General features: G+C 38.9%; 1 protein-coding gene and 1 long non-coding RNA gene across 2 annotated transcripts in view; one reads left to right on the top strand and one right to left on the bottom strand.

Annotated features, from left to right (window-relative positions):
- gucy2c (guanylate cyclase 2C) overlaps window positions 1-26850 on the bottom strand; it is a 79844-nt gene that overhangs the window by 26579 nt on the left and 26415 nt on the right. Inside the window, exons 8-18 of the mRNA XM_062980991.1 lie at window positions 26385-26520; window positions 23905-23990; window positions 23147-23258; window positions 19357-19438; window positions 18704-18809; window positions 14889-14951; window positions 14318-14389; window positions 13833-13937; window positions 12517-12603; window positions 3787-3919; window positions 1701-1838 (exon numbers count right to left, since the gene is read on the bottom strand). Of these exons, the coding sequence (XP_062837061.1) occupies window positions 1701-1838; window positions 3787-3919; window positions 12517-12603; window positions 13833-13937; window positions 14318-14389; window positions 14889-14951; window positions 18704-18809; window positions 19357-19438; window positions 23147-23258; window positions 23905-23990; window positions 26385-26520 (1120 nt within the window). The remainder of the gene's footprint in view (window positions 1-1700; window positions 1839-3786; window positions 3920-12516; window positions 12604-13832; window positions 13938-14317; window positions 14390-14888; window positions 14952-18703; window positions 18810-19356; window positions 19439-23146; window positions 23259-23904; window positions 23991-26384; window positions 26521-26850) is intronic.
- LOC134299146 (uncharacterized) lies at window positions 1799-23111 on the top strand. Its single transcript, XR_010006303.1, has 3 exons — window positions 1799-3907; window positions 11043-11193; window positions 20390-23111. It is a non-coding gene; the product is annotated as an uncharacterized LOC134299146 (long non-coding RNA).

Raw genomic sequence — 26850 nt, forward strand, 5'->3', positions numbered from 1 at the left:
GGGTTATATTTTTATGCCTCGCACAAGCATAGAGCATCTAGCAATCTTTTGAGGTTAAAGCCTCACTCAAACACTGAAATGGAGAAGAGGACAAGAAATGGGAATTTCAGTGCAATACAGGGGAGAAGAGGGAAGCTAATCTGAAAGTGATATGTAGAGAACCTAAACTGCTAGTCGAATAAAATCATGTTGACTTAATAAAAGGATTTGTCTATAAAACTGAAAGAGGTGAAAAAAAGATTTAAAAAGGAAAGTATTCTGCATCAGAGTGATTGCCTTAAAGCAGCAAACTGGAAGTAGTTGGAACTATTAGCAAGAGGAAAGGTAGTGGATCTGAAAAGATAAAGGGAAAGTCATGGACAGGATGGATGAAAAAGAAGGCAAGACTCAAATTTGAAATGAAATGGAAAAAATAATGTTTGGTTTAACCTAGGATATGAGATAGTAGAGTCTCATCCAACATAAATGGGCCGGCAGAATGTTGGATAAGCAAATATGTTGGATAATAAGGAGGGATTAAGCAAAAGCCTATTAAACATCAAATTAGGTTATGATTTTACAAATTAAGCACCAAAACATGTTATACAACAAATTTGACAGAAAAAGTAGTTCAATATGCAATAATGCTATGTAGCAATTACTGTATTTACGAATTTAGCACCAAAATATCACAATGTATTGAAAACATTGACTACAAAAATGCGTTGGATAATCCAGAACGTTGGATAAGCTAGTGTTGGACAAGTGATACTCTATATATAAGACCATGGAGAATTGGACTTGATAACAATTTTGAAAAGGAGTTTATAGTGTGAGATCTGATACAAGGATTGGACTTTAAATAAAAAAAGACAATTTAGAGCAAATGGAATAGAAAGATAAAATGAATAATGTTATATAATAGAGATTTAATTAATGACTAATACTATGTAATTATGTCAGTAAGGTTTTAATATGAAATATTAGAAAATGGAATATGACATGATGTAATGTGATGTAATGGCTTATAATGTGATAGGAATATAGAAAATGATTTCTATATTGTCATTAACCTTTGGAAAAGAAAAAAATGCTACCGAACAAATGTTATAGAGGATGGCAAGAAGAAAACTGTTAGATATGAAATTTCATTCTCTAGACATTTTGAAAAAGAAACTGAAAAGCTACTTGCTTTAGCCAGAGATCCTGTATTAAAGAAGGGGTTGGACTCCACTCATGAAGTTACTTCCAACTATATGATTCTATGAATGAAAGTTCAGAAGCATTCATGGGGCAAATTGAATTCAGTGGCCTGTATCTTCTTTGCCACTGGTGCTACTACCTATTTACTTTCCTTCTGTTGAGAACTACATACACCAAAGGTCCAGAAAAAGAAAGCAAGGAAAACTGCTCATTCTTGTGCTTTCCATAGTATGCATTCTTCCAGAGGTGCTGATGAGTCTTAGCAAGGAATAAGATGAGAGTTGAGAAGTTTTCCTATAGGGTAGAGGCCTCCACAGGTGTCTGTGGAAGACTATACCCTACATGAAGTTACTATTGATTTGACCCCTTCTGTTAATTTGGATCCCTTCTGATAATTTGCAATACTGAGAACAACTTTGTGGACTGTCCTTGGAACCTTTTGGGGGATGCAGTAGAGTCCCTTCAATAATAAATAAGTGGCACCATGAACTTAGCCCTTTATTTATACACTTTTTTACCTTTGTGATCCCGGCAATTGTTAGTGTAGAAAGTTTCTTTACGAAGTATGATCTCCTGTGCTATAATTCCATAGCTGTACACATCGCCTTTCTGAGAAACTCCACTCTGACGGAGGTGTTCAGGAGCAGTCCAGAGATCTGGGGGGAAAGACGGAAGGGAGGCATTGGAAGGAGGAAGAAGAAAAGGGCAAATAATATTAGTTGACAGCTGTTACCTTTATTCAAAGATTCATCTGATCCCATATTGGTCCGATCTGGAGTCTTTCCAGATGGAGGCTCCTCGTGTTACCAATGAGAAGGAATTGTGCAATCATTCTTTTTCTCTAAAAAATCCTCTCTTATTTTTTCATTGTTTCTTTAGTCTTTTTTTCTAGTAAGGAAAAGACTGAAGAAACAATGGAAAAATAAAAAAGGATTTTCATGTGGCTGAAGCCTCATAAAATTGAGTGAACAAGGCAGTCATAAAGTGTTACTTTTTCAGTGCTGCTTCATGGTTTATTTCAGACCTTTCTTTGCCTAATTACTAGTAAAATGATTTGTTACACTGGACTGAGTGGAAAGAACATGAGGAAAAAATATCTGTAATAAAATGTAATTAGTATTTATATTGCAATATTTCTGATTTTGTTTTTTAAAAATTTCTTAGACTTATTGTTATGGTTGAGCCTTCGGGCTCCGGTAATAGAAGAAGGGGTCATAAGACTCCTCGAGAGTCAGACTCTTTCGAGGAGCGTGAAAGAAAACGGCTCCGGGATTTGTTTACAGACCCGACAGATGAGGACTCATTTGAGGGTTTTTCTGAGGGTTTGGAGGAAGAGATGGCCAGCTCGGAGGAGGACGACATGGAATGGACTCGTGTGAGGGAGGATTTGGGTGTTGGGGAAACAGGCAATGAAAGCATGGGAGGTGATTGGCGGGTTGCAGGATCAGACCCATGGACTGGCTGGAGGGATGGAGCGGGATCCACAGCTGGGGATGCTGTGGGGCGTAGTCAAAGGTGCTTAAGCTCTGATGAGGATGATGATGTTGGGGCATCTGGAATTGGGATGGCAGCTGACAGCGATGATGAGCTTGAACTGGGATAAATTGGGGTTTGGGACCAATGTCTAATTGCGTTGGGCAAGGTAATCTGGACGGACACTTGGGCTTTTGTTGGGGAACTTCCTGAAGATGGGTGTGATTCGTTACTGGATACGTAAGTTTACCAAGGACACTGGGCATCGACGGCGGGAGGAACTGTGCGGGGTTTTTCTCTGTGCAACTTGTGTTTAATCTCGATAGCTTGGACCTCCGTCGTCTTTTTGACGGGCAATAACTACTCGCACTGGATTGACGCTGGACTGACTGACTTCGATTCCGGATTATCCCTTCTGCTGGCTATCGGTGAGACCTTTGGATTTCTAGACGACTACGCTTGGCTATTGACCTCTGGACTGGATTGGGACCCTGCTGACTGCCGTTACCCTGACTGCTGTGCCTGGACCTGGATATCGTTGGCCGCTGAACCTTAAACTGAATCCTGACTACGACCACGCTTTTCGTTCGCTGCAGGAAGGAATAAACAAGCCTGGTTTATTCTCCTGCTGTTTCCGAGTAGCAGAGAGGAATCTGCTACCAGTCTGTTGTTTACATTCTGACTCCTGTTGATCCTCTTTTGTTTGCATTGTTTGCCAGGCTGAAGTAAGCACTTTTGATTTAATCCGGATTATACTTCTGTTTAACCCGGTTTATCCCTTTGAACCGTTTAAGCTCAAACTGAGCTGTTTTTTTGTTACTTATCACACTGAAGTCAAGTGTTTGCCCTGTTCTTTGTTTCCTATGGGCGTTTTTAGTTCTGTAACCTCAATAAACTGAGTTTTGTTTTACTCGCTGGCGTTCTGTCTGTGACACTTATAGTGCTATAGTGGAAAAGTGCCATCGCACTCATGCATTCTAACTAAAAAATTGAAAGAGAGAAAAAAGAAAAGAGAAAGATTTTTTCCTGTTATATCTCACAATTTAAAAGAAACCCAACTGGAGGTAGGAATAAATCTTGCAACTGGTACAGGGAATTATAGTAAAAGACTCATTTGTATTTCTTGTGTACCTTTTTTTGGTGGCAGAATAGAATTGCAGCCAAAATCAGTGATCTTCACTACCATGCGGCTATCGACAACACAGTTTGTAGATTTCAGGCGCCCATGAACCTCGGTTTTGCTTGAATGCAGGTAAGACATCCCCTGTGATATGAAAAGAGTGACAAAGGTTAGGCTGCTTTTAGTTACTTACACTACCAGTAACAGTTTGATTGTTCAATATATCATAGACATGATACAGTGTCCTTTCACCTGCCCTTTGACCAGAGCCAGCCCTAGGTAATTTTCAAGTGTAGGTGAACAGAATTTTGCCCCCCCAAATTCCCCTCCCCCAAATTTTGCCATCCCCCCCCGAATTTTGGCGTCCCCCCCCCAAATCAATCGCTCTAAAATAAAAGTATTGCAACATTCACACTTGCCTCAAACAGACAAATTTGGATCAATTTTAAACATAATTGGAAAATGAAGATCACATTTGGGAGACAACTTGTTTCCCAGCCTATGAACTTGTTTGAGACTAAAGGTATTTCGGAAGTTATTCCAGGGTAAAATGTGAACAAGAACTAAGGTTCACTAGAGTTCCCCATGTTTCCCATTTCATATAAAAAGAACTTCCTAGATTTCAATTATGATGTTAGGAGGAGGGAAGGGGATGAGAAATCATCATCTCTCACTAGTATAAAAACAAAGACGCCTAGCTCCCCTTAACTTGCTTCAACTCAAGGAATTATGTGGTCTTAAATAATGGTTCATCACTTATGATCAAAGCGGGAGAAATGATGATGTAAGTGATGGTGATGATCAGAAATAAACTATCCTTAGTAAATGTCTGTTCCCAAAATAAACTTAAAGCTATGAGATCACTATTCCCTAGAAGCAAAACAGTAATAAAGGCAACTACGTGACTCTCAGATCCCATTATTCTTCCCTGTGTTTTAATACATAGGTGAGAAAGGGAGCTCCATCCTTGATTTTCAAAAGTTACATTTCTTGATTACATTACTTGTTTAAAATGACAGACTCTCTGGTTAAAACAACTCCAGTTTTCTGATGATTTAATTGTATATACATTGAACTTGCTACTTACTGTGATAAATGGATCATAACACTGAAAAACATTTCCTGAGACAATTCGAAAATGTTTATAGATGGGAGACAGAAAGGATATGCTTTGAACTACATTGTTAATTTTCTTTTGGACTGCTTACATAAAATGAGCCCTGAAACCATCGGTTTGTCTCACTTTAGACATTGTAAACTGTTAACTTATTCCTGCTGCAGAAATAAACTTTGCTCATGTTGCTTTGTTAATTTTATAAATTTGCTAGACAATTAACCTCACTCTTATAATAGCATTAAGCTAATTCCAAGATCCTTATTGTGATAATATCTTCAACTTAAAATGGCATTTTAAAAAACAACTCTCCAAGGACATTTCTGAAATCACAGATTCCTTCAAAAGACAAAATAGTTGCAAAAAGTTGGCTGAGGAAAAGCAGAGATAATGAACTTAAGTCATATTGCTTGTATGTCATATTGAAACATCATGAAAAGAAGAGTTTAACTGAATAGACTCTTCAGACCCTTAAATGCTGTAGGTCTGCCAGGAAAAAAAACACTACTTTTCATTTAAAAAATACCTAAAGCAAATCATTACATGAAATATCACATGCTAAAATTCCAATAATTTAGAAGGGTAAAACATGCACTTCTGGAGTTTTAACTTGTTGGTGAAAGTGTTCCATGTAATAGTACAGAAGCAGGATGCAAAGAAAGAACATTGCAGAACTTTAGAAATGCAGAGAATGAAGTTGGTAGCATATGCAGTCAGACTAGTCTACTTCCTCAGATACTAGTTCCACAGATACTATACCAGTCTATTGGTCACTTCCTGTACTTGATCACTAGTCAAAGAGGAGCAAATGGCCCACTCCCACCATGAATAACTGACTGGAGAGTCTGGTTTGGCAAAAGCCATAATAAACTGTTAGCAACATGGTTCCAGAAAGAAAGTGCAGTTCTACTTGCTTCTCTTATTTTAGTAATTTTCAATTACAGGAAAAGCTTTAACAGATCAGCTCTCCCCACATTTCAGATGGAAAGAGGAAAAGAGCTGTGCTGCTCTGCTACTTTTATTCTGGTGCCACTTCTCTGTCACTAACCAAATAATTCTTTTTAGCTCATCTTTCCATTATCCTCTAATAAAGCAATTGCTGTCTCCTAAGAGGTAGGATGAGGGAAATATTTCCCTTTTAGATTTACAGACTGGGGTAGAGCATCAGGGCACTACACACTCCCTCTTATCACCCTAACATTTCTAAGAGGCCCATAAATGCAGATACTACTAGGAAGAACACTGGACTCTGAACACGTTACGCAGGCAAATGCAAGATTCTGTGGTTAGCAATCTGACATGGAACTCTGGAAACTCAGGATCAATTTAGATGCCCTATTCAACATAACAGAAAATCTTTTAGAGCAGCCATCTACAGGCAGTCCCCAAGTTCTGAACAAGATAGGCTCTGTAAGTTTGTTCTTTAGTTGATTGTCTATGTAAGTCAGAACAGGTACATTTTAAGTGTAACTCCAGTGCGGATAGCATAGGGAAGGGTTAACACCCCTATGGTATTTGTTTTGCTGTCTGTGCAGCTGTCCAGAATATTTCATGTCACTTTCTGCCTCTTTGATAATTTGAAAAATTATCTTTTGAAAAAATTGTCTTGTGGAAACAAGGATTGTTGATAAGACTTCAGTGGAGACACCTATTCCCCATGATAACTCTTTCAGGAGTGAATTTTATTAGTGATTGGTGAAGTTATAGACCAGAAAAAATCATTCCCAAGACATGTGCCAGATAGCATGGGAACTGATCGGTTAAACTACTCAGTACATGGAGAGACTGGACCAGGAGTGTCATATCCAGCCAGGCAACAGTGACCAGCCCAAATGTCATGTCCAGGGATGTCAACAGATAAGCAAGGAGGGGCAATGATTTATAAGGTTGAAACATGTGCTTGAATTCTCTCTTCCCGTGACCACCTCTCTATAAGCAATTATAAATGGTTGGAACTAGAAATAGAGCATTTTGTCACCAAGGGCCCTTGGCAGAAATACAGAGTTCCAGTGTGTTTGGTTTAAGAAGCATAGAGGCAAGGGAAGAGCAGATAAGCAGCAGCGCAGCATGCAAGTTACAGAAAACACTCTGTGACTGCAAAATTCTTAGGGTCAGCTTGAATCCTAAGTGCCTTTTGGGGACCCCTGGCACATTTCCCTTCCTAGAGGTAGAGTTCTCTCACCCCCTGTTATCTCATCCCCATTCTTAACTATGAATCATTTGTAAGTCAGATATTTGTAATTCGGGGACTGCCTGTATTTATAAGTATAATGCATCTATTTCATTTATTAACTCATTTCTTCCATAGTGCTCAGTGGCATATACCAAGTCCCCTTTGCTCCTTGCTTTATCTTCACAATAGTTCAGTGAAGTATATTTGCTTGAGTGATTAGCATAAGATTACATTGTGAATTTAATGAGTGGGGATTTAAAGCAGGACATTTCCACTCCACATTGGACACTACACAACACATCTCCTGTTTCAATTATTGCAATGCACTCTATATGGGGCTGTCTTTGAAGGGGAAACTTCAGTTGGTCCAAAGAACAGCAGGCAGATTGTAAACTGGAGCTGTCTACGAGGAAGATGCAACTTTATTGTTGCAACAGCTCCACTGGTTGCCAGTTTGTTTCTGGGCATATTGGTGGAAACACGGGAGAGGCTTTTTTGGGTGGCTGCTCCCAGCTCTGGAACTCCCTGGAGAGGTTAGACCGGCACCCCCTTGCTATATTTCCATAGGTAGGTGAAGTCCTTTTTGTTTTGGCAGGCCCTTGTGGGTTGACTGCTTATGACAAAGGGCCACTCATCTTTTGTGCCACCCTTCATTTTATGTGTTGTTTTTTATGGTTGCACTTTTAACTGTTTTAACTTTATTGATAGTTTAAATATATTTTTAAATTTTCAAAGATATTTTTATTTGTTTCAAATTTTATTAGCCTCCTTGAATTCCAGTCTGGAGGGGAAATGAAATATAAATAAATATTCTAAATATATGGTAATACTTCTACCTGCACTCTGGCACCACGAGATGCAGAGCCAACTTTAAGAAATGGGGCCAAAAAGTGGAGTCCACAACATGCAAGAAGAGCATACCACAGACTACCTATTACAATGCAGTTTGAGCCCTGCAACATGCACAGTGGAGGACCTTCTTATAGCAACACCAGAGGCACTCCAATTGGCCAGCTACTGGTCAAAGGACATTTAGCATAATGCCAAGTTTTTAACTTTGTTTTTGTTTTTAAATGCATTACAACTGTACCCTCGGTTCACTTCTGATACGATAAATAAAAAATATTTCTAACCACTGTAATGATAGTTTTCACCATATATAATAATAAAAATAATAAAACTTTATTTATATTCTGTCCTGTCTCCCCAATGGGACTCTTTGATTCCAGCATATAACAGCAAACATTCAATGCCTCCATAAAACAAACAAATACTATCATAAAATCCCAGAGAAATCCCATATGAAAATAAGATTAAAAACTTAACATCAAGTTAAAACCTAACATCTGTAAATGAAATCTAACATCAATAAATTAAACTAGATGTAGTCAAACAAAATTATATAATAGCATAAAATCTAAGCAAACATCCACATTAATTATCACTATTAATATATTACCACTGCCATAGGTTAAATCCCTAAGGATCCCATCAGACTCTAATCTTTTTACATCTTCAGATCTTGCTTTCATGGAAGGGCCAGACTGTTTCTCTTCTTTCCCTGCTTCCATAGTCGCACACTGATTTTGCTCTTATTGTTGACCACCTATAACAGTTAGCAGGTGCAATTGTTTCCATGAGATCTGAATCTCATCCTTTAAACCTCCTGCACACCTCCCACATTTGAGATAACAACTGAATACTGCCTGGTCCTCTTTTAAATGGCTTCGTAGTGTCTACTTAAACGGTTGCTGTCCAAGTAGTTAACTACACATGTATATACAGTAGAGTCTCACTCATCCAAGCTAAACGGGCCGGCAGAAGCTTGGATAAGCGAATATCTTGGATAATAAGGAGGGATTAAGGAAAAGCCTATTAAACATCAAATTAGGTTATGATTTTGCAAACTAAGCACCAAAACATCATGTTTTACAACAAATTTGACAGAAAAAGTAGCTCAGTACACAGTAATGTTATGTAGTAATTACTGTATTTACTAATTTAGCAACAAAATATCACGATATATTGAAAATATTGACTACAAAAATGGCTTGGATCATCCAGAGGTTTGGATAAGCAAGGCTTGGATAAGTGAGACTCTACTGTATTTTGAATTTATATCCATTTTGTACTGCCATAAATTCCCCCCAAGGTTTCTGTGAATGTTCAGTTTGGTGAAAAAGCTGAGGATTTCCTGTTAAAAAATCCATGTCTCAAACTGCAGTTCTCAGGCCCCTTCTACAACACTGCCATATTATCCAGATTATCAAAGCAGATAATCCATATTGTCTGCTTTGAACTGGATTTTATGAGTCTACACTGTCATATAATCCAGTTCAAAGCAGATAATCTGGATTTTATAAGGCTGTGTAGCAGGGACCTCAGTGCTTCCTGAATGGAGGGAATGACTAATCTATTAGGCTGCAATGTAGAACTATTGCTCTCCAACTCCTTCTGACTGTGTCATTTCTCTGAACCATTTCAGTTTCATCCCACATATATGTATATTAAAAATTAGTGCCTGAGTTTCCTTGTATTTCCTCTCATTCTTTCTTCCCTTTTTCTTGTGTGATATATCTTTAATATTATAATCCCGCAGTCAGGTATTGGAAGCATTTGAGATTGGACAGCAGGTCAATAGTGCTTTCATTAATTGAAAATGCATTCAGTGATGCTAAACAAAGAGAAATTCAGCCCAAAGAGACTGAGCAGACTTTTTGAAGAGTATGGTAATCTCACTTTCCATCAAATGAAAGAGAAGAGAAGGCATTTGGTGAACAGCTAGCCACCTATTCTTTCCCAGGAACATTTCCCATTTCTTGTTAACAAAATACAGATAGTCCCCGAGTTAAAAACAGAAACTGCCAAGTTTAGAATCCCTTATCTGAAATGCTTGGAATCAGAAGTGCTTTGAATTAATTTATTGGATTTTTGAATACAGACAGTCCAAGAGTTACAAACAGCTGTCTTACAAATGACCTATAGTTAAGAACGGGGGTGAGTCAACAGGAAGTGAGAGAAATCTACCTCTAGGAAGGGAAATTCACTTCTGAAGGAGTTATTACGAGGAAGAGGTGTCTCCACTGAAGCTTTCTCTCCAATCCTTGTTTCCACAACAAGCCAAATTTTTCAAAATTCAATTATCACGGACAGAAGGTGAGGTGAAATCTATATATATATTGGGCTGGAGTTATACTTTAAAATGTATCTGTTCCAACTTACATACAAATTCAACTTGTTCTGACATATATATATTCAACAAACCTTCAGAACCTATCTTGTTTGGAACTTGGAGACTGCCTTATTTAGATGCTAATCATCTCCCTCCATCAGAAGATACTTCTGTAAAAGTGAAAATACAAAAATATGTGGGGAAATGTGAAGGAGACAAACAACAACTACCTCATATTTTAATGGAAATTATTATAGTGAAAAGATACCTCAACTTGCAAGTTCTTGTTTTTCCTGGCACACCCTCTCTTCTGGCACTTTATACATGCTGAGAAGGCTAAACAGCATGCATTACACCATCAACCCACACACCAAGATATTTGAGACAAGAATTGACTAGAGAGAAAGTCTTATTCTAGATTAGGTATGGATGATTCTTATTTCATTTGATAGGCTGAGAGCAAACAATAAAATTTACCCTCCTCCACAAAGCTCACAGAATTTCTTGCTTAACACATTTTGTAATGCAAATTACAACCTGCATTGATCAGAATGGCATTATGGAAGCTGCCCTCCTGCTAGACAAATTCAATGCCACTTTCAACTGAATGTTAAGCCAAAATAAAATAAAAAGCTTGCAATATGCATCTGACTTTTATACCAGAAAATATTTCCAGGCTACTACAAAGGCCTGGGCCACCCGATTGGCTTTCCTCTAACCAAGCTGTCAGGGGTCTGCACTGGAAGAGACAGTGCTGGCAGAAATGCATGCCTCCTCCTAACCACACTTTTCCCTTACCAAATAACAGGCTTAGTCAGCAGGAAGATAGAAACAAATTGTGTTCCATACTGCTATGATCAACCAACTTGAACAAGGTCCAAAAGAAGATTACTGGTGCTTTTGTTCTCAACAGCCAGTCATACCAAAGTGAGGCAGCAACCTCAAGCAGCAAATTTAAGGTATCATTATTTAAATAACAACAATAATAATAGTTATTATCATTATTACATTGAAGCTATCGGGAAAATGAAGAGAGATGCTTGCAGGGTTTTCTGCCTCAAGTGCCAAAATAATTTGGTTTGTTTGCAGGACTGTGTAATATGAATGTGGGAGAATGGGCCTCATACAGCAAAATATCTTTGTCTCTGTGTTAAAAGACATCAGTGAGAAATTGTCAGAGATTTGGGACCCACAATGTCTATCCCAGAAGACTCAAAAGGACTGCATGTCCCAACAATGGCTGAAACACTGCATCATCACAAATAACCATGATGACATATTTGCATTTTCGTAGTGCCATTCTCCCAACCCCAACTTTTCAGCCTGGCAGTGCCCCAACCAAAGGGTTTCCGAAGCACCATACATTTGGGATGCAAGGAAATGTCTGCACTGCTCTCCTGATTGTGGGGCACATTGTAAACAGTCACTGGAGAGATGCATTGGTGTCTTGCCACATTTTGGTGCAATTTGAAATGGGGGAGCATTTTTGCCCCTCTCCTGTTCTATACACATAGAAAATGCATAGTACATGTAAGACCAAAAAGGAAGGGATTTTGGACAGATAGCTCTTAAAAGGCATTATGCAACAATTCTGCCTTTGCTATCTTAACAGATTAATTCAGGAAAACTTTGAAAACAACTTCAACAAGATAAGAAGCATATAGGAAAATGACAAAGTTTGGACTGCTTGCAACATTCTGTTAGCAAGGACAGCCACTTCACAATAAAAACTTCATTTTGAAACAGCCTGGGAGGAATGATAAAAATATTATCTATATTAGTTGGGGTGGGGAGGCTGAGAAGAAGCTCCCTGCAAACTGGCTTACTAGCTGAAGCTGTTCTGTAAAAAAAAAAAGAAGATATTTAACAGAGCTTGAAAGTTAGGGGTTTTTTTTAAAGTCCTTCATTGTAATTGCTTATTACTCATTTAAGAAGATATTCACTGGTGTTACTGTTTGAAAATAATTCTTTATGTTCTTGTGTATTTGTTACTATAAAAAATCTGAAAGATTGACAAGAAAAGGGGATCAAATATTTTAAAATTCTTATCTAACTGCATTAAAAATTGCCTTAACTCTAAATGTAACTATGAAATGTTACTAATTGCCACTTGTTACATTTATTTTGAATGATAACTGTAATGCTTTAATTACTGAAAAGCACAACTTATTACAGGTAATTGTGTTGGCTGAAGTTCATTACTTCTAAGCACTGATATTCAACTTACAATAAGAATGCAAGCATATTCTCCATTAATTCATGACTGGTACCCATCTACTTACCTTGGCAATATCATACATAACAGAAATTTTAAATTCCCAATCCATAAAAGTAACATCAGGATAGGAGATTTTATCATTTAAGACATCCTGAAATGAAAAGAAATAAAGAATTCTGATGAGGCTCAAAGTTGTCAAAAGCAAAAGAATCTGAGTGTGTTGGTCTGAAAGAAAAATCTCAAACACTATGGTCAGGTAATACTTTCCTAGGAGCAACAAATATGCCACAGAATAGTAAAGAAGATTTCATGTTCTTCTGAAGTCTTCATTAGGATCCAAAAGTAAGCAAAACAAGGGAGTGGGATAAAAGGTAGATGTGGGTGGCAGATCTAGATTAGAAGTACAATGGGGCAATCCCCCATCTCTGTATACTATGCTTCCGCCACCCTGACACCTCCAATTTGCTCTTAAAAGCTAATTAATGAAATGTACTTTGTCTAATTTGGTCCTGAAAAACTTGAAAGTTCAGAAGGCAACACCAGAAACAATGAAAGACATACGTATGGGACTATTAGTACTTGTCCAGAAAAACAAGATTTTAAATGCTGGTTCTCAGATATAAGGAATCTAGATAGCCTCCCTCAGATACAGAGTATTTGGCATTCCACTACCCCTTACCACTGAATATGATGGCATTATGCCCCCACTCTTAGTTATTGCATTTCTACAACAACTGGGGAGGCTACAAGTTCTCCATCCCTGCTCTGGCTGCTCACCTGGGGTACATTACTCTCTCAAACTAGTTACTGTTTTCCCCGATGCTTCCCACCAAAGTAATGAGAGGGCTTTTAAAAGGGAACAAAACAGTTTATTAGTATTTATAATAATAATAATAAAACTTTATTTATACCCTGCCACCATCTCCCCGCGGGGACTCGGGGCGGCTTACATGGGGCAGAGTCCCAAACAACATAGGACAAAATATAGGCAACATAATACAAATCACACTATAAAAAGAAAAATCAGTATTTGAAGCTCATCTCCTTTTTGTTTCCTGTTTTAAACCACAACAGGTTTAATCCTTTTTTTTCTGGTACTGCCCCCAGTAAGGCTCACATACCCTCACCCCTAATATCAAACTGGAAAAAGTAAAAACAAATTTCCCATTGATTCATAGTTTATATTCAGTGAGTGGGAGAAAACTGTTATCTGATGGTTCCACTGGAGTGACTGGTGGTGTTCGCATGAATTTTAAAAGCAGTTAAATGACCACCCAGACTTTTTTACTTTCTGGTCCTAACTAGAACTAGTCTTCGGAAGTGATGGATGATTATTAAGTGTATTGTACAAGTAGGTTAGTGAGCTACATCACTGATTACCCGCAGTGATCCTCTCTCACAGTACTCAATTACTCCATAGATCATGGTATCCATCTTGACTGTTCCATAGAACTTCGTCAAGTTGTAATAGTCAATTTGAAGGAGCTAGAGCAAAAGAAATTGCACACATTAGAAACAGAACAATGACTTGCAATGTTAAAAATGATGTTAAAGATGATAGACAGAAATTCTTATGAGGCCCTCCCAACAGGAATGGGCTGCTGTGTCCTATCCTGGGCACAAGAATACAGCATAATCAATAGTTTGATGGTCTTCAATTTAATTATGATTCAAAAGTAGATATGGATTTATCTTGCCACATTATTGCCGCTTAAGTAAGATGTAGCATATTGCAAAAGGGTCATGTCATTAAAATCTTCTGTATGGCGATTAATGAAAGAAATAAAGCGGGAACTTGAACTCTGTATATTAGTAATTATATTCGCCACATTTCTGTGGCTGTAATTAGTAAGTCCAACATTCACCTTGTTTAGGTCTATCTTTTGTCTCTCTGTAAAATTCCCATCACTGGCTTTGAAATCCTTTAAAATTATCACCTATAAAATGAAAGAAATTCAAAGGAAATAATAGCAGAATCACAGTAATTAACATAAATTGAAGTTTGGATAAGTCAGATATATTAAATGATTAATATTTAGCTCAAGCAATAATGAAGAAATTGCCACTTTTGTGATATTAGTAAAATAATGACTGACATAGAGAAATCCTTTGCACATGGTAATAGATGAGAAGAACTAAACTTTTGTGTACATAACACATCTTTATTAAAAAGCATCATGAATCTACTACACTCAGTCTTCTACATCCAGACTACAGACTTTCCATACTGTTTCTATTGCTTCACTGCATCCATTACTCAACATTGGCATGATACCAAAGAAAAAACTCTGGAAACAAAACAAGATTTACATTCCATCCTTAATCTAAACAAGTTTGCAAAATACTGGAGAAAGCACTCTGTCCCTTTGAAATTTGTCTTGCACAAGAGCACTTCTAAAGAGTTGAAGTGAAGAAGAGCTTCTAGAATAAAGATACCTTCTTGTCATATTTGCCTTGACGCAGCCTCTGGGCAGTATTACGCCTTTTGTCGTCATCAATCTGAAACAAAGAAAGTTAATCAAGCAGGTTTTAATAATGCACTCCACCCATTGTATGTCAGAAAGCAGAATTTAATAACCCACATGTACCATAGTTTATTAGGATATGGGATTCAAATTTACTTCTTACATCATGAATGCTATTGTGAACTTTTTTTGCATGAAGAAAGTGTAACAGGAAATGTATTCCTCCTCTTGCACAAGATAGACCTCTTTTTGTAAGGAAGAATATTAGATCGCATCAGTTCGTTCTCCCAAATATCACCTCAGCTGCTATTGTGTATTTGCAGGATGACATAGGTGTTCCCAAGATATTATTTTGTATGTACTGAGTTCAAAAGCATAAGACAACCCCTGGCCCTTTGGAATGTCCTTAGCTTAATATGTATATACCCCATATTTTTGAAGGTTGTGTCTAAGCTTCTGTGGGAGTACATGCTCTACCTGCTATCCAATTTTGGTGCATGACTTCAGATCTCACTCAATTTTGTTTTTAAAAAGAAGAGCAACTGTTGTATGACAATCAATGGCATACAGATAAAATATTAGCAGAGGTGGTCTCCAATTCGGCCTTGGTCTCCCAGCGCCTGGTGGTGCTGGGAGACTTTAACATTCATGCTGAGACCCCCTTGACTGGTGCAGCTCAGGATTTCATGGCTGCCATGACGACCATGGGGCTATCACAAACTATAGCTGGTCCTACCCATCAGGCTGGACACACACTCGACCTAGTTTTTGTGGCAGACAGTGGAATGATCAGAGTGGAAGAACAAAACACCCTTCCTGTGTCATGGTCAGATCATTATCTGGTCAGTTATAGACTTTCGGCGACCCTAAGCCTCCGCAGGGGTGAAGGACAAATTAAGATCGTCCGCCCCAGGAGACTGATGGATCTGGAGGGATTCCTGAGGAATCTTGGGGTTTTTCCTGCCATGGAGCCTGGCGATCCTGTCGACGTCTTGGTCGATCTCTATAACAGGGAAGTGACCAGGGCGATAGATACGATCGCTCCTGAACGCCCCATCACGTTGCGTCATGACAAGCCATCTCCCTGGTTCACCGGGGAGCTGGCTGTGATGAAGCATACGAGGAGGGGGCTAGAGCGCACTTGGAGGAGTTCTCGGGACGTGTCCGACCGAGCACGGGCTACAGCCTTTCTTAGGGCGTATACCATGGCTATACGGGCAGCCAAGGAGTCCTATATGACTGCCCGTATAGCATCTGCAGCAAATAGATCATTGGAGTTGTTTCGGGTCGTTGGGGAACTCCTTCAGCCTCCTGTGGTGGAGGAGGCTTTTGACGACCCAGCAACTCGGTGTCGCGATTTTGCACACCATTTTGCAGACAAAGTCGCTCAGATACGCCTTGAGCTCGACTCCAATTCCACCACAGTGCCTGGGGAGGTGATTGAGGCATCTGCTTGTCCAATTTTGTGGGATTCTTTTAGGCTTGTTCTTCCTGAGAATGTGGTGGAGGTCCTTGGGGCTGTGAGGGCAACCATGTCGGCTCTGGACCCTTGCCCGTCTTGGCTAATTAAATCGGCCAGGGAGGGGCTGGTTGATTGGTTTGTGTTGATCATTAATGCATCGTTGGAGCAGGGGGTTTTTCCATCTTATCTGAAACAAGCCGTGGTTCGTCCGCTCCTTAAAAAGGTTTCCCTTGACTCCACGGTGCTGAACAATTTCAGACCAATCTCCAACCTCCCTTTTTTGGGTAAGGTGTTGGAGCGGGTGGTTGTCTCCCAGCTCCAGGGCTTTCTAGATGACATCAACTACCTAGATCAGTCACAGTCTGGTTTCAGGCCTGGTCACGGCACCGAGACAGCCTTGGTCGCCTTGGTGGATGACCTCCGTAGAGAGCTAGACAGGAGGAGTGTGACCCTGTTGGTTCTCTTGGACATCTCAGCGGCTTTCGATACCATCGATCATGGTATCCTTCTGGGACGACTCTGGGATGAGTCTCAGGGGCACAGTTTTGTCGTGGCTCCGATCCTTCCTGGAGGGTCGATCCCAGATGGTGAAGCTGGGAAACGCCTGCTCGGACCCCTGGCCTTTGAGCTGTGGGGTCCCGCAAGGTTCTACTCTGTCTCCCATGCTCTTTAACATCTACATGAAACTGCTGGGAGAGGTCATCCGGAGTTTTGGAGTTGGGTGTCACCTCTATGCAGATGACGCACAACTCTACTACTCCTTTCCACCTAATTCCAAGGAGGCCTCTCGGGTGCTGGACGAGTGCCTGGCCGCTGTGTCTATCTGGATGAGGAGGAACAAGCTGAAGATCAATCCCGACAAGACAGAGGTCCTCCTGGTCGATCGTAAACCTGAACGGGGTGTAGGGTGGCAACCTGTGCTGGATGGGGTTACACTCCCCCTGAAGCCACAGGTCCGCAGTTTGGGAGTCCTCCTGGATTCATTGCTTACGCTTGAGGCCCAGGCGTCGGCGGTGTCTGGGAGGGCCTTCGCACAATTAAGACTCGTGCGCCAACTGCGACCGTACCTCGCGAAGGCTGATCTGGCCGGGGTGGTCCATGCCTTGGTCACCTCCAGACTGGACTACTGTAATGCGCTCTACGTGGGGCTGCCGTTGCAAACGGCTCGGAAGTTCCAACTAGTCCAACGAGCGGCAGCCAGGATGTTAACTGGGGCCCCTTACAGAGAGAGGTCAACCCTCCTGTTCAAGGAGCTCCACTGGCTGCCATTTATTTTCCGAGCCCAATTTAAGGTGCAGGTGCTTACCTACAAAGCCCTGAACGGTTTGGGACCATCCTACTTCCGTGACCGCATCTCTGTCTACGAACCCATGCGTTCACTTCGGTCATCTGGAGAGGCCCTGCTCGTGATCCTGCCTGCGTCGCAAGCGCAGTTGGTGGGGACACGAGACAGGGCCTTCTCTGTGGTGGCCCCCCGACTCTGGAACACCCTCCCCAAGGATCTCAGACAGGCCCCTACATTGGCAGTCTTCAGAAATAACTTGAAGACCTGGCTGTTCCAATGTGCCTTCCCAGATTAATAGGAAATCTCCAATACCAAGTCCCATAAACACTTTATTAGAATTAAGATCGCATATCGCACTCTGCACTTGCCCTATAAGCCTTATATATCACCTGTCACATCAGCACTTTTAATCTTGTACCCATTACTCTGGCCCGGCCCAGTTCTATTGTGTATTAGCGTATTGTTATTGCTTGTGGTTTATACTGTTTTAATTCTTTTAATTTGCCTTTGTTTGTATTGTTATATTGTGTGTTGAGGCCTTGACCTTTGTAAGCCGCATCGAGTCCTTCGAGAGATGCTAGCGGGGTACAAATAAAGTTTAATAATAATAATAATAATAATAATAATAATAATAATAATAATAATAATTAGATCAGTCCCCTCCCTTTTGATCTTCCGCAAGAAAGTAAAAACGTGGCTCTGTGACCAAGTCTTTAGAGAACCTGTGCAATAAACAAACAGATATGGATTGACATGTTATGACTATAGGAACGGCCTGGTTTATGCTTGTGGATTATGTGATCAACTATGACTGTATGATTTTAATTTTTTAAAAATTGTTTTACTTGTATTCTATTATTTATAAATGTCTATTGTTGTCAAGACATTGAATAGCTGCCTTTTATGTAAAGCCGCCTTGAGTCCCCTTCAAGGTAGAGAAAGGAGGGATAGAAATATTGAAAATAAATACATAAAAATAAATAATTGTTAGCATAATCCAGAAAGTTTACAGAAGGCACCCAACAAAATTGTATCCTACCTTCAAACTGACGTGACTTGTCTCATTAGTCTCCAAAGGCAATATCTTATCCTGTGGAATGTGGGACCATCTCTTCAGTCGTAGTTCATTAGCTCTCCTGTACTTCCTGCACATCACCAAAAAATCTAAGTGTAGCAATTATTGCAGCACTTGAATATAGAAATTACTCATGAACACACAGGGCAAGATAAGAATTTAGTCACATATTAATTTATCAAAACACTTGACTTCTTTTTATGGGTCAGTCTGACTTAAGCTGAAAACAGTCTTTTAGGAATAATTTTAATATTTGTATTCCCTTCAAATAAATATTAATCATGCTTCAAGTGAAACCTGGATGAAGATTCCCACTGACTTAAATGAGATATCTCAAAGATGGGATATAGGGAATGTATTGCTAAATTCTATATGCAAAATATGGCGGGTATGTATGTGAAAGGGAATTTTTACTCCCAGGTAGGTAGAATACATAAGGTGTGGTTATAATTAAGCAGCAAATATACCACAGAAGGGTAATTAGTTGGGACAACAAAGATTGTAAGTAAGGTTGTGCTGACTAGCCTTTGCTAAGGAAGAGTTCAAAAGTGTAAATCTCAGGAAGGATTTGTGAACCTATCCAGAAAGGACAGAGAAAGGAGAAATGAGGCTTGTACCTCAGCACCACCAGAGAGATGATCAGAACCAGCACCACTATCCCAGTAAGAGTGAAAACAGCTATAGTCAGAATGGCTGGACCTGCAGAGGTGAGACATTGACAAACAAAAAAGAAACAATTAATCACAGCGGAATAATCTAATATACGGAGATACATGATACAAGGAATAGTCAACTTGATAGCACAATTTAGTGGAGACTGGAATCCAATTTTTAAGGAAGTTAAAAATCTGCCTGTACTCTGCTATTAAAGATCCTGGGAGAAGACCCAGGGAAATAGCTGGTGTCTCAACCAGCTAAGGGAGTATGGCTTGTCTAAGGATTGGTGGAAAGTAGGATTAGGAACAAGATGCATGTTCATATGCAGATTCCATCTTAACTTGTTTGAGAAAGAGATTATTCTGAAATGGAATTTGACAAAACACCACATTCCTGGTCTTTTCCATGAAAATTACCAGAGTACACTCAGGCCCCTTCTACACTGCCATATAATCCAGATTATCAAAGCAGATAACACACATTATCTGCTTTTAAGTGGATTATCGGAGTCTACACTGCCATATAATCCAGTTCAAAGAAGATAATCTGGATTTTATATGGCAGTGTAGAAGAGCTGACAGTGACTGGTATTCCTATCTGCCAATAATTATTATTTACTTATTTTTATGGAATAATATGTTAAAGTAACTGAAATCTTGGCAGTACAATCCTGTACATGTTTATTGAGAACGAGAAGTATCAGTTCAATGGGAATTTCCTAGCAGTGAGCCTCACTGAAAATGATATTTACTTTCAATACAAGCACGTAAGATCTGAGCATGAAAAGGTTATCTTTTGAGGATTGCAACTACAACAATTCTCCAACTGGTGATACTTCCTGAAAAGTGCTGGAAATTGTGATCCAAAAAAGTAACCATTCCTAAGGTACCTAGGAATATGTTAGTAGTTTATTTAAAATTAAGTCAGTGCAGACAGTTCCTAAGATTATTATTGAAAGGCAAAGTGAACATCAGATTATACTCTTCTTTTCAGAAAATGTGAAGGAGATGGAAAGAACATGAACATTATGGAAAAAGAAGGCCAGTCTCATTCATTCATTAATATTCCACTTTTCCCTAAAAGCAGCATCTCAGAACACCAATTTGAAACACCATATTAATGAAAGCATTGAAACATTTCAAGTCCAGCAACCCCATTTGGGCCCATTTTAGTTGTTGAAGACCTACCTGAATAAAAAGGTCATAACCTAACAGGAAAAGCATCATTTGTTTTGAAAGCTTTTGACCTATGTTTTGTATTGGCAATTATCAATGCTCTCAATCTACCTTTGCACCCAAGGGCCAATCTTATTCTCCCCCTCCCACCCCCAATAATTTCCCGACAACAAAGTGATCCTTGTCAAAACACTCTGACAAGGATCTTAGTAGGAAGTCAGGACATTGGGTCACCAATAAATAAATCAGTTAGCAAGCAAATGTATTTGGCAAGCTGCAATACGCTTTTCTGCCCAGTACCTTAGGCTGAGTGACAGAAGGCTAAATAGCTTCAAGCACACTTTAAATAAAAATACAAGTTCATGGTCTAGAATTCAGAGATGCAGTGGAAATATTAATTCCTGAGATTATGCTGCCCCCTAATGGCTCAAAATTTTATACTACAAAAAAGACTACATGGGCCAACCAAAAAAATGTCTTGATGTCTCAGTTTTTAGGCCTTTTCTTGGAGATATTTGGGGCAATGATTTAGAGAATTGTATTGGATGGATTGCATCAGCTTTAGTTTCCTGTCATGGTTTTCTATAAGTTAACAGATGGCTACTGGAGGATGGCATATGTTCTGTATCTCAAAAACTAGAGCTAATAGGGGGAAACTGGTGCAAGTTTTGGAACGAACTGGTCAAATAAAGCTACAAAGCTAACATTTGAGGTACAAAAATGTGCTATCATTCCCACCCAAAACCTCTTTATTTACTGTTATTGTGCAAAAAGTAATAGTAGTCTTTATAATGACATTACATTTCTGAATTTCAGATTAAATCAACAAAAATAAACTGAGAAACAGAAGCAGTCTAATCTTTACAATGCAGTTCAGATTTTCTTTGTTAGTGTTTTCTTTAATGTTCTGTTTACAGTTCATTTTAATTGAAAGCCTAGTCCAAGAAGAAATGCAACCAAAAATTGAACAACCTTCTAGATAAGATATTTTATTATGCAGTGTAATTTGTATATAGATAGAAATCTGTCTAGATAAATTAAGGAGTCACACTTTTGTAATTCATTTAAAAGGGAGTTGAGTAATCATATCACCAGACTAAAATTACCACATTGAAGGTCTGATGCTTTGCATACCAGCTATTGGCTCCAGGACAAAAGTAGAAGATTTCTGCTGATGCAGCTATTAACATTAGCAGCCTAGTATCTCAACTGCCCAATAGCACTGGATGCTCATTTTTTGGGATTAGGTGAGTGGAAAGGTTCTGATCTAGTTCCAGAATGGAGTTATGCAGAACAAGAAAAAGTATAGATTTAATTCTCTCTTGCTGTAATATATAGGGAAACGTGGGAAGATTTTGGTCAAATAATGTGTGCCTTATAATACTTCCAGATTTGTAGTGGGCATTGGCTCCTTATTCCAGGTTCCTCATTCCACTTTCATTCCAGTGAAAGACTTATAGAATCATAGCATTAGACAAACCACAAGCACCATCCAATCCAACCCCCTTCACTCATTTGATTAAGTTCCTCTCCCCATATATGCTTACCAAAGATCAAGGTTTTCAGGGACAGGAGCTTCTCTTTGTCTCACCACGGAGGTCCATATACTATGTCAGGCCATGGAAAAGGATATTCTCATCCATAGCATCCCAAATGTGGAATGCCCTCCCTGGGAGGCCCAACAGGCACCAAAATTGGCTTCATTTAGGTGCCAAGCAAAAACATGCCTCAAGCATCAGTGGTTTGTTTACAATGTTACATGTAGGATTGGTAGGCCAGTTTTAATTTTTGAATGTGTTTCAGTGTCTTTAATTTTTTATTGTTTTAAATAGTTATAACCTATTAGTATTTATTTTACTTGTATGATACCCTGAGAACTTCTTCTATAGAACATGAAATAAATATTTTAATTAATGAATAAATAATGGAACAGTGTAAAATAAATTTTCCTCTGATATTAAAAATGTACTCTCTTAGATTCTTTTAGCAAAACTATTTCAGAGTAGGGAGGTGAATGTGTGTTACTTGCCACAGGTACTATAACTGACCAAAGAATTGCCATACGATCAAGGATAATATTTGGAGAGATCTGACCTTCCCAAAACATCTCTCAAGTACAACTGTTGTTGCTCCATATAGGCAACCAAAGAGTGTTTCCATAGCAACTCATTTCCTAAGCACTCTATGGTTCCTGCTCAGTCTGGGAGAATAAAAAAGGGATTGGTGAAAGTGGGGAAATTATTACATTGTGCAAAGAAGATAAGGCATCTGCACAAGAGTTTTTGATAACAGGTGATGAAGGGTATTAGGAGTATTCTAAATCAAGGAAATTCAAGATCAGCGTATTTAGTTAGGTGCTGTACTGTTTGAGCCCTTCTGATTTGCCCTACAGTGTGCCTCAAACAAAATTCCTCCCCCAGGAAAGTTCATTGAACTGTATAAAATGCCAAACCATTTTGGAATTGGGCTAGACATTCAAAGAAAAAAATGCAGGTTTGTTTCAGATTAGCCACTAGATTAGCCACTAGATCAAATCTTCATCCTCCCTCAAAAACAAAAAAAACATTTTTCTCACCAGGACTGGGAATATCATTAGGTAGCATACTTCTTTTCCATATGAAATTAGGTCTTTCATTTCCTGTTATTGTCCTATTCAGATGTGTGTCATATCTCAGGAGGATCTTATACTGCAGTAAGAAAATGAAGAAAAATGTTGTTATAATAATAATAATAATAATAATAATAATAATAATAATAATAATAATAATGATAATAATAGTTTCACACTGATGTTCCTTTCTCCTAGAGAACAAGTAAAAATCTCTAGAGAAGGAGACTCCTCCACACTCGGAGGCAGTGTATTCCACTTTTACCATCAGGAAGTTCTTCCTAATGTTTTAGTGGAATCTTTTTTCCTTCAATTAGAATCCATTGTTCCATGTCCTAGTCTCCAGAGCAGCAGGAAAAAACTTGCCTATGCAGTTCAGTTTACTATGTTTTGTTCAGCCCTATATATCCCAGAGATACATTGACATTTGACTAAAATTCATTATTTAGAAATTCAATTCTACCACTTATAATGAGGGGACACTAGAATTCATTAGCTAAAGGATTGTGATGTTGCTCTCATACAAGATAATTAGCTTATCTTGCATGTGTCAGTTTTTGATACCAACCAAAATTTCTGAGAGACTTGGAACTATAATCACTTTCCACCAAGAACACCATCGCTGCCTTTGATAATTGCTATTTCACCAAAAATCCCAATTTTGGGCCAAAAATCACAGTTGTCTGCATTTTCTGCTTCAAATATGTCCTTATGATAATGCTTACTTTCGGTTCACCTACTGATGTATAAAAAATTGTGAAATTGACATCGATGTCTCCATATTCATCCAAGATTACAGGACCAAGAATGCCTGTAGGGGAAAAAAACAATAACAAACTAGTAATAGTCTGGGCATTTCCCCTGAAAGTGAAATAGGGCTACATAATCCATGGGTAAGCTAATTCATATAAGGTGTTATCATATAAGGGCTGAGTGAGTATAATGTTCAGGCTGTTCAAGTGTTACTGTTGAAGTGGAAACTGAGTTGTCTTCTTCAAACTTCAGACTCAGGGTCTCTTTACAGTGAAAACACTGTGATTCCATCTTAATGGCCATGACTGTATCCTATGGATTCCTAGAATTTGGTGAGGCACTAAAGCTGTCTGACTAAATATTCTAAGTACTGCTCATAAAATCATAGAATCATAGAGTTGGAAGAGACCTCATGGGCCATCCAGTCCAACCCCCTGCCAAGAAACAGGAAAATCACACTCAAAGCACCCCCGACAGATGGCCATCCAGCTTTAAAGCCTCCAAAGAAGGAGTCTCCACCACACTCCTGGGCAGAGAGTTCCAGTGCTGAACAGCTCTCATAATGAGGAAGTTCTTCCTAATGTTCAGGTGGAATAACCTTTTCTCTAGTTTTAAGCTGTAGTTCCGCGTCCTAGTCTCCAGGTCAACAGAAAACAAGCTTGCTCCTCTCAGCCTTCTCTTCTGCAGGCTAAACATGCCCAGCTCTTTAATCCGCTCCTCATAGGGTTTGTTCTCCAGACCCTTGATCATTTAAGTCGCCCTCCTCTGAACACTTTCCAGCTTGTCAACATCTCCCTTCAATTGCAATGCCCAGCATTGGACACAGTATTCCAGGTGTGCTTTGACTAAGGCAGAACAGAGGGGTAGCACGACTTCCCTGGATCTAGACACTATACTCCTATTTATGCAGGCCAAAATCCCATTGGCTTTTTTACCTGGCACATCACATTGTAGGCTCATGTTTAACTTGTGGTCCACAAGGACCCCAAGATCTTTTTCACACGTACAGCTGTCGAGCCAGGCATGCTCTATTCCGTATCTTTGCATTTCATTTTTTCTGCCGAAAAGGGAGTATCTTCTATTTGTCTCTGTTGAACTTCATTTTGTTAGTTTCAGCCCATCTCTCTAATCTGCTAAGATCGTTTTGAATTCTGCTTCCTAAACTGCAAATCCTGAAATCCATACAATGTTGCCATGGCAATTAAAGTGGAATTGTAGCACTATAAATATATGTGTGAAACAGCCCTGTAGTCTAGTCAAATTAAGCAGCCATACCTATTCTTAAATAAAGAAAAAATTGCTTTTCTACACATTGTTAAGAAAAAACACCCCTTCCTATAATAATCTTTGTAAGGAAATAAAGGATTCTCACTGCAACTTTCAAAACCTGACCAATATTTTCTCATCGCTCCTCACTTACTGTTTGCCCTCAGAAAATTCTCTTCTTTTTTGTGTTAATTTTCATCCATCCATTTATTTATTTATTCGTTTGTTTATTTATTTAATTTATATGCCACTCTTCTCCCCCAGGGGGACCCTATATACATCTATGATAACAGGAATATGACTACATCTGTCTAATATGTTCCCTCCGTGTGGAGGCTAACTTCCCAGTAACAGTTTGCAAAATTACAGCTGAAGCTTGCTAAGCTTCCTTCTCCCTTCACCAAGGCTGACTCTTCCATGCATAAAACTAACGTTAGGCTCTTTAAGAGAAAGAATGGGGAGAGGATGAGAATCCCATCCACTTACTCAAGCAGTGATATTGGGAGCCATTGACTATTTTTCCAGTCAGTGAAAAGGTTACACAATTAAAATGCAAATCAGCAATAGAAGAGACACAATGTCAAATGCTGAGCACTAGCTACAGATGCTATTATCTTGCTCTAATTGCAATTTACCAGTCTTGTAGTCCTAAAGCAAAACTATCTTTGGATTTCCTTGACATGTTTTGTTCAGAAGGATATTGCCAATGCTTTCCTTTGAGGCTGCAAAAGTGTAACTTGCCTCAAAGTAACCCAGTGTATTTCCATGGTCAAGAGGGGATTCAAACACTATTGTATTGGGCTCATAGTTAAACACGCAAACTACCACACTATGAGCACTCACTTGTATGTGCATATATCACTAACAGGGATGCTGATCATTGTATTTTTTCCACTTCTTTTAGTTTTTAACTGTCTAGATGTTATTCTGAAAGCTTCATTTCAAAAGTAATATCATTTATTTAATACCTAGCACAATTATTATCAATGAAAAATGTAATTTTTATTATGAACAACTAGAAGACAATGAAAAATAAGAGGACAGTACCTTTTGCTTTGACATTTTGTCCTCATATCTCTAGGGGACTTTTTGCTGAAATCCTATTTCACACTAACTGTGTTTGACAGTTAGCCTACTCTATAGCATACTCCATGCATTATAGTTTTATAGAGGTATATATGATTACCTTGAAAAGTGAGATTTCGGAATTGCTTAATAAATTTAGGAGAGTTTACTGGTATTTTTTCCGAAAAAAGTTTTCTCACAACATGGCCAAAGAGCAAAATAGCATCCAAATAGCCAACAATGAAGTCATCTTGCAGCTGTAAGAGAAGGAAAAACAAGAAATCTTAAACTGTGTAAAGTCAGCAAATAATACACCAAAGGCGTAGAGAATATCTGGTTCTTTTAGTAAATGCATTGAAGATAGAAAGCTTGTGTTTTTAAATGATGGCAGAAGATTGCACCCAATATTTTCTCTGTAGGGGAGCAATTACAAGCAGTAAAAGAATCAACAGCATACAGAGTGAGACACTTAAAGAGATGTGCTCATAGCTGCCTCTACTGTGCACAGCACAAGGCTCAACCTTTTCATTAAACCCCACTGCTTTCCTTTATCCTCACAGTTTATACATCATAGTCTTGCACTTCTC

Source organism: Anolis carolinensis, chromosome 5 (genome assembly GCF_035594765.1).
Source record: "Anolis carolinensis isolate JA03-04 chromosome 5, rAnoCar3.1.pri, whole genome shotgun sequence".
Lineage (NCBI taxonomy): Eukaryota > Metazoa > Chordata > Lepidosauria > Squamata > Dactyloidae > Anolis > Anolis carolinensis.